General features: G+C 43.5%; 1 protein-coding gene across 5 annotated transcripts in view; it reads left to right on the top strand.

Moving 5' to 3' along the window:
• Window positions 1-9977, top strand: part of PUF60 (poly-U binding splicing factor 60KDa) — a 24580-nt gene extending 14603 nt beyond the window's left edge. For all 5 annotated transcript variants that reach the window (XM_009318784.1, XM_009318780.1, XM_009318779.1 and 2 more), the window contains 7 exons: window positions 49-210; window positions 681-773; window positions 2098-2311; window positions 2703-2893; window positions 6793-6928; window positions 7392-7627; window positions 9542-9977. In XM_009318784.1, the coding sequence (XP_009317059.1) occupies window positions 49-210; window positions 681-773; window positions 2098-2311; window positions 2703-2893; window positions 6793-6928; window positions 7392-7627; window positions 9542-9841 (1332 nt within the window). In that variant the 3' untranslated portion in view covers window positions 9842-9977. The remainder of the gene's footprint in view (window positions 1-48; window positions 211-680; window positions 774-2097; window positions 2312-2702; window positions 2894-6792; window positions 6929-7391; window positions 7628-9541) is intronic.
• The last annotated feature ends 297 nt before the right edge of the window (window positions 9978-10274 follow it).

The raw sequence follows: 10274 nt of genomic DNA, 5'->3' as shown, positions 1-10274 counted from the left end.
CCATGACCACCCCCTGATCTAACCAGCCAGTTCTTCTTTCCAATACAGATGGCAGCTCAGAGGCAGCGCGCCCTGGCCATCATGTGTCGTGTGTATGTGGGCTCCATATACTATGAACTGGGAGAAGATACCATTCGCCAGGCCTTTGCCCCATTTGGACCTATAAAAAGCATTGATATGTCCTGGGACTCTGTTACGATGAAACACAAGGTTGGTTAACAGCCCTTGAGCGATGTGTTTTTCTTTTCTTCAAGGCCTTCCTGAATATATCCAGGAGAAGAAGGAGCCTCTATCCTCAGAGAGAGCAGGCTGCTTTTAGCACTTTGAGATAAACGTTTGTAGCTGCATACTCTACTTAGCTTTGCGGGATTCTGTGGTGGGAACCAGATGTGCATGGGGGGCAGTGTGCACAAAAGATGCCGAACAGCTAGCAGTCCTGTATGCAGTGGCCTTTTGCTATCAGGCCTCCAAGTATGAGAGTCTCTGGAAGCAGGTAGCCTTGTGTCAGTGTTTCTGCATGCAATTTTCTGCTTTAATAAAAAGCTTCTTTAAGGAAACATCTTCTCAGGCCACGGTAGTAAGAATCTGGTACGTGGAAAGTCTTGGCTGCGTTAGCTTGGCACTAGATTTGAGACAAGATACGGCTGGTATGATTCAACAAACGTATCCTTCTGTCCTAGGGTTTTGCTTTTGTGGAATATGAGGTACCAGAAGCCGCTCAGCTGGCCTTGGAGCAGATGAATTCTGTCATGCTGGGGGGAAGAAATATAAAGGTGAGTAGCAGGCATGCTCTGAAAATTCTTAGTTCTCTTTACTGTGAATAATGATTTTATGCCTAGAAATGCTTCCCGCAGCACTGTAATGTGAAAGATAACGTAAAGTCTGTTCCCTGATAGACCTTGATACTCAATCCATTGAGTACATAGTGGCTCGGGGTCCCTTTCTGTCTGAGGGGAAACCCCCAGCATGCTAATCAAACCTAGAAACTTGTTCTGGTAAGCTAGCTCAGTTTTTTCCACCCACACAGAATGTAAGTCTCTTGAGGACAAAACAAAGGTGATTCCTGGTGTTTTAACGCTTTCTTCTTATATTGTACCTGTGTGGATGGTACATTAGTAGCATCAGACTCTTGTGCCTGTAGGTAGTGCGAGGGACTTCAAATAGAGGTCCACCCTTGCCATACAAAAAGGAGGCACTCAGCGCAAACAGAAAGGAACAAAGGATTGTAGCTGTGTTTCTTCAAGCAGTAGGAGGGGATGTTGCAACGGTCAAACTTTGGGGAATGAAACTGGGGGGGAAACTGGCATTTTCATAGAATCATAGAATAGTTTGGGTGGGAAGGGACCTCTAAAGGTCGTCTAGTCCAACCCCCCTGCCGTGGGCAGGGACATCTTCAACTACATCAGGTTGCTCAGAACCCCATCCAGCCTGACCTTGAGTGTTTCCAGGGATGGGGCATCCACCACCTCTCTGGGCAGCCTGGTCCAGTGTTTCACCACCCCCAGCGTAAAAACTGTCTTCCTTATATCTAGTCTAAATCTCCCCACCTTTAGTTCAAAGCCATTCCCCCTTGTCCTGTCGCAACAGGCCCTGCTAAAAAGTTTGCCGCCATCTTTTTTAGAAGCCCCCTTTAAGTACTGATAGGCTGCAATAAGGTCTTCCCAAGAGACCTTAATTTTCTGCGAAGTGTTTTATATCTTACATTTATATCTCTGATACACTCTGAAAATCTGCAGTGTCTGATTTCTAAGGGGGTTTTAGGAGCCTTCGAAAGAAGGATATAGAAGCATTGTGTTTTGCTTTCAGAATTGTTTTCAATTCCTGGAAGTTGATCTTTGGCAGGTCAGGGAACGTAAATGGGGGAAATACGGTGGAGGAGAGAGCAGAGTCTGTCCAGGCTCTCAGTACTTCTAGAATCCCCTGTAGTTGTATCCCAGAGCCAAGCCAACTGTTGCCCTTTGCTAATTATGGCCTTATGAGGTGTTATTTGGTTTGAAAAGGCACTCAGGTGGCTGAGTGCTTGTCTGCTGTAACTCTTGGTGAGTCATGCTGCTGCTCTTCAGAATGCTTAATGGACATTTGCTGTGTTCTCTGCAGGTTGGGAGACCTAGTAATATAGGTCAGGCGCAACCAATTATAGACCAGCTAGCAGAAGAGGCACGGGCTTTCAATCGCATCTATGTGGCATCTGTTCATCAGGACCTTTCAGATGATGACATCAAGAGCGTGTTTGAGGCCTTTGGGAAGATTAAATCCTGCACACTAGCCAGGGATCCCACGACAGGAAAACACAAAGGCTATGGTTTCATTGGTAAAATGGCTGTCTGGTATTTGATGTGGGGTAGGGAGAGTGGTTAGGAGCATCCTCATCTTTCCTCCCCCGCCCTAGTGGAAGAATTACATTAAGCAATGGGATAGAAATAAATTTGGAGCAGATCTGTACCTGAACTTAGAAATATAATTAATAGCCAGATATTTTTACTCACTTTTATGTAGGTTGAGAGATCTTGCTATGCTGACTGTTCTCAGGAATGCTTGTGTGATTAGAGGGGTGAGATGAGTGAGCTAAGCACTGAGGGTCTTCTCACTGGAACTCTAAGCAGCCGTTTTTTGCAAATACAAATCACAATTGTGTGATGAGAGAGTGGCTGAGTTTAGGAGTAAAAAGGATCATTTGAAAATATTCCTCTTTCTCACTGCAGAATATGAGAAAGCACAGTCTTCTCAAGATGCTGTTTCCTCCATGAACCTCTTTGACCTTGGGGGTCAGTATCTCCGAGTTGGTAAAGCTGTGACTCCTCCAATGCCTCTCCTGACACCTGCTACGCCAGGAGGACTACCTCCAGCAGCAGCTGTTGCTGCAGCAGCTGCTACAGCAAAGATCACAGCACAGGTAAGGCATAGGGTGGTATGACTCAACCAAGTGGATGGTTGTTGTGACCCTGCTAGAAACAAGTATGCAAACTGTTCCAGCCAGCTGTATTCACTAGTTTGAATGAAAGCGCTTGGCCTAGATCATACTTTGTTCCCAGGACTTCACATGTAGAAGCTTGCCTCTGACATTTGTGAGGATCTGATACACCAGCATTTTGGAATGGAGTCTGGCATAGCTGATCAGAACTTTATTTAAAGAAATGGTGGGGGAAGATTGGAGGGAATTCCTTGTCTGGATAGGCAAACCAATGATTAGGGAAATGGTTATAGTAGAGGCTAAAAGAATGCGTGAAAGTACATGAAAGGGGGCAGACTAATGAGGGCAGTAATAGTCGCATGAGCAACACTGTTGTTGAAAAGACTCTGCCTGTAGTAAAGCGGAAGACAACTGTAATGGCTTTAGGCTGTTCAGAAACAAGGAAATGCAGTGACGGAGCAGAATTGGATGTTGATGCAGGAGTCTAGGGGTTCTCAAATTTAGTTTGCTTGAAGTAACAGAAGCTCCTGGCTATGACCAATAGGCACTGATGGAGGAGAACTGCCTTTCAAAGCAAACCCCCATATCTGTGTCCGTCATCCTTGCCTTGGGCAGCAGAATCTCCCCCTGCGTCGCCATAGCCCATGAAAGAAACAAGTTCCGGCACTGTTGGGTTCTTGGATTCTCTCAAGCAAAAAAATTGCTGAGGTGTGCAGCCTATATGTGCTGCTAATCAGCTGACTGGACTTAATTTTGTAAACAGCTCTTTTTTTGAAAATATTTTTCTGAATCACATGGTAAAGGCAGAAGCGGGAGGAGCTGCCTCTGATGTGAAACTCTCGGGTGGTTTGCATGTCCCCAGTAAAAGGTCCACAAGTCTGGGAACCTCTGTAGTCAACTAAGGAAGGAAGTTGAGGCATGGCTAGAAGAATTATTTGGATCAAAATCACTTTGGGAAAGAACTGTTAACTCTTCTCTTAAGTGACATGGTAGAGTTCTGTAACAGACATGGATAAATCCTACTGTTTCTTTCTGCAAAATAATGTGGGATTTGTTACTGTGAGGAAAATATAAAATTCCATATATAGAAAAAAGGTTCTGAAAGACCTCAGAGATACTTGGCAGTCTTGTTGCCTTTACTTAGACATGGTACAGATCTAGGTAACCTGTCTGATTTGCCATGTGGGTAATTGTAGATGACTAGGGAAAAGAGTAAGAACAGTTACAGAAGGCAATATTTCTTACTTATACTCCTAGCATAGTTCTTGTATGGAACAGCTTATTTTAAATAAGAACATACGCAGTCATGGTCTGCAAGGGCTTTTAATGTCACAATTTTTTTAAACACAAGCTGATCAGTAAACTCAGCGGAGCTAAAGAAATCATGGACATGAGAGAGAAACTTAAGTCAGAGATAAAATTTTGGATCTGCAATCAGAACTGCAACTTTAGTTGCATGTTCTGAATTAGCATGCCAGCCAAGGAAGGAGGAAGTGTCTCCGCACTTAAATGAAACTATGAAGAGAGGGGTATTGAGTAGCAAAGATGGTTAATGTCTTGACAATGACGGTAAAAAAGTCAGTCTTGCAAAAGAAGTTAAGGAATTAAAGCTATTAGGAAAAGTTTCTTTAGCCATTTAAGTAAAAAGTGGGGGCAGCTAGTGACCAGTGTAGTCAAAAATTATGATGGTCTTGTTACAGCACTGAATGCTTACATAAGTATTTTTCCCCTTCATTAGAAGGATAAGGCAGACTGGCTAACGATGCACATGGGATTATTGCATCCTAGGTGGGTGTAAAGCTTGGAATTTTTCATGTGCAGATGTACGCTTAATAGTTTGGGGGAGGGGTTTGTAGTAAGTCTGTCATGTCAGGGCTATTGCCATATAGCTGAAGAATAGCAAACATGATACTTGCATTTAAGGTAGCATGGAAGTCTGGTATCTGCAGACATTGTTCTCACCCCAATGGTAGGGAAAAATTGAAAACAAGCTTTAAAGGAAGGATAAAATTTTTAAAAGAAACAGATATGCAAAATGTTTCGGTGTTTTAGGGAAATACCCCTGCTAGATGAACATAACTTTCTTTGATAAGTCTACTGTTACACTTCGTTAGGGGGAAAAAAAAAAGCATGTACTATCAACAATTCAAGAGTTGGTGGAGACCCCTATGAGAAACTGTTAGACAAGACCAACACTATTACAATGAATTTTGAGATGCATAGGCAAGTGAGAAGAAGAGACGGAAAACGACCTGTGCTGGAAATTGCTGACCTTACACTCTGCTGGTGAAATTACTTACAGATAGGTCTTGCTTCATCTCTAATAAAAATATTAGTGGCCTTATTCTACGCATTAGGAGAAGAGTACTAATGGAATTAGTTGGCAACACAGAGATAAGATGCATTATTAATGTAGAGGAGAATTGGAATATCGCAGCAGATTGGAGTAAGAAATATATGCAGCATTTAGTAGTAGATTACAAGATACTGCATTTAAGGAACAAAACCTTTAAGAATTTTTTGCTCCATGGTGTCAGGGCTCATAGGAGCCCCATGAAAACAAGGAGGAGAAGGATGTGGGTAAATAAATCATGAGTATAATAGCCTGGAAAGCAACAGCAACAACAAAAAAAATTGGGATCCTAGGGTATATTTTAGGCACATTATTTTCAGTAGTTTTATGGAAGTGTTTTATCACTTAACTAGGTGTTCATCTCGAATGTTGTTTGAATTCTGGTCATCTAGAGTCAGGATGTTTATTTGGATTATAGAAGGTATAGAGAAGTACTGCAGTTATTGGGAGAATTGGAAAACCTGATATGCAGGTGAAGAAACTAGAAGAGTTTGGCTTGGTATAAGTGTAGAAAAATGTTGAAGGGTGCATCAGACTTTTGCTCAAGTATGGTCTGTATGGAGGCAAGTAGGTGACGGGATGGGAGAAGAGGTGCAGACAACATGGACAAAAGGAAGTGGTTATAAAATGTTTCAATTATCAAGGCTGGAAGTTTGAAGAAAGTTTCCAGTCATCGAAAGTGGTAAAGTTCAGTAGGGTCTTAGCAGTAAAAACGGTGGTGGCAAAAGTTAGTTCTATGATTGTCTCATTGAGAAATTTACTAATGTGATAATTGTTTGCAGTTGCTATGATCATGAAGGCCAATCTCAGTGCTGTGTTGCTGTCTGCACCTAAAAGATGAAGACTAGAGAGATAAGATTTTTGGTTTAAACTGATCTAAAAGTGTGTGGCTTTTGAAAATAGCAGTATTGTGCTCCCCCTTGCCCTGTCCCTTGTGCTTGCAATAGTGTTTTTGACTGCAGTGTTCCTTGAATCAGACAAGGATTAACCTTCCACCAGATCACTTAGGAAAAACTTAGGCTGTAAGAGTTCCCTCACCTGGTTTGTCACATGGCCCCAGGGCCCTGGTGCTGTCATCAGAGGGGGTGGGATGGGAGGTCCTATCCATCTTTTTAAATGGATCACGTTCCTCAGCATCAGTAAAAAGCTTTATTTGTGTAGAAGGTGGAAACAAGTAGATTCCTCTTGCTCTGGAATTGCCTGCATCTTTCAAACCATGTATTGAATTCCTTGGTGTCTCTCATTCAGTAACGGACCTAGCAGCTTGAGAGGATGGGTGAAATTTGAGTTGCAAGAGAACGTTTTCCAAGGCTTGGTGTCTTGTAGTTTTTACATTTCTCTGGTGGGCTGGGTGGCATACTTTTTTTCTTTTACAGTAGCAGTGGAGAACTGTCATCCTCAGAATCTATATATCTGGTATTTCTTAGGTGTGAAAAAAGCTGAGCTTCAGCTGCATGCACCCACAGTATGACTTCTTGATGCAGAATTAACACTTGGGGGGGTTTCCGTTGGTTTTTTTGTCTTGCAGGAAGCAGTGGCAGGAGCTGCGGTTCTTGGCACTTTGGCAACCCCTGGGCTGGTATCTCCAGCACTGACTCTGGCCCAGCCGTTAGGGGCGTTGCCACAGGCTGTAATGGCAGCACAAGCACCGGGAGTCATTACAGGTATGTTTACTCTTCATTTTGTCACTTGTGTACCTGTTACAAAGCATGGTTCTCTATAGCTAGGGTCACAACTAAGGAGAATTCGAAGCTGAAATCCTCCTGCCTGCCCTGCTTTGTCAAGAACTTTTATTTTTTTATTTATGCAGCATAGCAGGAATTGATTTTGGTACATAATAGATACAACAGGGACGTGAACTTCACAGCAGGTTTAGTGAAAATTTGGATAATTGTAACTCCATGTAAAATCTTGCACTCTATCTCCTTTCTGGGCAAGTATATGATGATGTATTGAGTGCCTATGTCCTTTGCACTAAGTTGGTGCTTGTGCCTCCCTGGTGGTTGTTGGTGCAGGGCAAATAAAACCATCTAGATTCTGTGATCCTCTTTTGTCACTGGCTGGTGCGTACCCAAATGTTGCAGAACGTCAGTTCTTTTCTTTATACTAGAGTTTGTACTCTTACAGGTGTAACCCCTGCCCGACCTCCTATTCCTGTCACTATTCCGCAAGTGGGAGTTGTGAATCCTATCCTGGCTAGTCCCCCAGCATTGGGCCTGATGGAGGTGAAAAAGGAGAAGGAAGAAGAGGAGGTATTCCAGGAGTCAGAGAGGCCGGAGATGCTGAGTGAACAGGAACACATGAGCATATCTGGCAGCAGTGCCCGTCATATGGTGATGCAGAAATTGCTTCGTAAACAGGAGGTGAGTGCAACGTAACTGCCCTGAGCTGGTTCCAGTTGTCAGCAAATGAGACTACTAGGTTTAGATCTGTCTTAATGTGGTATAGCAATGCAGTTTTGTATGTGGTACAGGCTTCCTGCAGCACACGTTGTAGGTACCCCACAGAGCTCATGTGGGACTACAAAGGCTACCTGCTTGTGTGCTGCTTGTGATGGTTCTTATTCTGCCTTTAGGATCATCTCAGAGTTTTTCTGAGGGTTAAGACCAGTCACTAGGACAGAAGAGGCTTGGCTAGAAGGTGTTTCTGATTAAACTGTGTGTTTACTTAGCATCATTAAAGCAAACTGTGATGGCCTTTTAGGTTATAATTGAAGAAGTGAGACTGGCACGCGGTCAGGGGCAATCTGTTCCAAACTATTGAGTCCACCTTTTCCCCACGACCTTTTACTGTAGGATGAAACTCTGAGGTGTTTATAAAACAAAATTTCACAGAAGTTACAATGAGAAAGAGGACAAGAATGAATGATAGAAAAAGTCAGAACATTAAACAGAACAATAGATCCATAGATTGGGGGGGGGGTGTGTGTGTCTTGGAAGGGTCGGTATTGATAATCTCATCAAGCTTCTTGTTTGGGCATGACCAGAGGTTTGTTCCCATTCATGATTGAGTTTTCTATCTGACACGCAGATTTCCTGAGCTTTGATACTGAATCGACAATGTTTCTTCTCTGTTTGCTAAATAGGGATAATGCTGATATGCATTTCATAATGGAGGACACAAATGAGTTAGCTAGTGAGTGTTCTCCTTTACTTTCAAAGGGTACATAATTTTAAATACGTCTTTGAGCTTCTGACTTAGCAGCCAATTTTCCCGTTGCAAGTACCTTTCCCAAAGAATCCAATTCATTTGGCATACTTGCTTGAAAAATGTTTAGCAGTGTCGAGAAAGTCTTAAGCTACACCATTCTCAAAGCTGCTTAGCATTCTCAACCTATGAGTACCCTTCTGTTTTTGCTGTTCTTTTAATAGACCCTTAAAGGCAGTTACACAGATGTGAATAAGAACTGGAGCAAGTATTTTAAAATTATACTGAGCCTGAAATGCCATGCCTGCTAGCCTGTGATGTTGGGCAGGGCCAGAGCTGGGAGGAAGGGATGTGGTAGAGCTGGGTGTAATGCACAAAACCAGTGGCTGCCCAGAGAGGTTGTGGAGTCTCTATCCTTGGAGATGTTCAGAAGTCATCTGGACATGGTCCTGGGCAACTCTAGGTGGCCCTGCTTGAGCAGGGGAGCTTGGGCCAGGTGACCTCCAGAGGTCCCTTCCAACCTCAACCATTCTGTGATACAGAGAGGTGCTCAGTCACAAAAGGGCTTGATGGGGGGATGCATATGAGAGGTATGTTGCAGGCACTCTGACGGACTCAGAATGTCGTTATCCCCTGTAATGAAAGTACCTGGTCAACGGTCAGTTGTCAGAGGTATAAAAGACCTGGTTAATCCTTCTACTTTATTTAGAGATGAGGAAAAGTTTTAAAAAAAAATACATGATGGTGGTGTTGAAGATAAGAAAGCAAAAAATAACTGGATAGGAACAGCACAAGAAAAATTATAGAGGTCTCCAGGTCACTTGCACTTCAAAGATGTGTCTAAGAAAAGCCCAAGAGATGACACACAGCTTTCCTGACTGAGGCCAGCCACAACATAGCTGTCAGTGAATGAGATTTGTTCATGCTTCTGATGCCTGGGAAGAAAATACACAAATTTATCCTTGAGAACTTGGGACATTATTGGTTTCATGGAATATGCTTGTAATGACATAGTACTGGAATATCTGGTGGTGCTCAGGCAATGCTGCATAGTCTGATGTGGCTTTGCAAATTTAATCTCAGTATCTCTTAGGTGTATTAATTCATTTGTCTTGGCCTTCTCTCTGCAGTCCACTGTGATGGTACTTCGCAACATGGTCGATCCAAAGGACATTGATGATGACCTAGAAGGAGAAGTGACAGAAGAATGTGGCAAATTTGGGGCTGTAAACAGGGTCATCATCTACCAGGAGAAGCAAGGAGAAGAGGAGGATGCTGAGATCATTGTCAAGATCTTTGTGGAGTTCTCCATGGCGTCAGAGACTCACAAAGCCATTCAGGCTCTGAATGGGCGCTGGTTTGCAGGAAGAAAGGTGGTAGCAGAGGTGTATGACCAGGAGAGATTTGATAACAGTGACCTGTCAGCATGAACTCTACTTGAAAGACTTCGCCCCTGCCCCCTCTGCCTGTCTGGTTGTTTTTTTTTAGCCATGTGTAAAGAACGCTCCAGCGTGGGCACAGATCTCTGTGATGTACTTGTAGTTTGGATAAAAGCGCAAAGAAAGCTAGCGTGCATCTGTGTGTGTGTTAAAGGGGCTGACATCTCGTCAGCTGAGTCTGGCATGGGTCTGGCCTCAACCGCCTAGAAGAGTGGGGCCAGAGCCTGAAGAGGGGTTGCTGCTTGTGCTCCTGCCTTACACTGTGGTCACTTCAGAAACACTCAGGTCAAGATCCCACTGCACCTTTTAGGGGCTGGAATAGAGGTTTTCTTCAGAGATGGGCCATAAATGGTTGGAATGGGGGGGGAGTCTCTTCATGAAGAATTTCAGCAGCAACCTTGAGTGCTGCTGTATTAACAACAAG

Source organism: Pygoscelis adeliae, unplaced genomic scaffold, assembly GCF_000699105.1.
Source record: "Pygoscelis adeliae isolate BGI_AS28 unplaced genomic scaffold, ASM69910v1 Scaffold452, whole genome shotgun sequence".
Taxonomy (NCBI): Eukaryota; Metazoa; Chordata; class Aves; order Sphenisciformes; family Spheniscidae; genus Pygoscelis; species Pygoscelis adeliae.
This window is presented reverse-complemented; position numbering and strand designations above follow the sequence as displayed.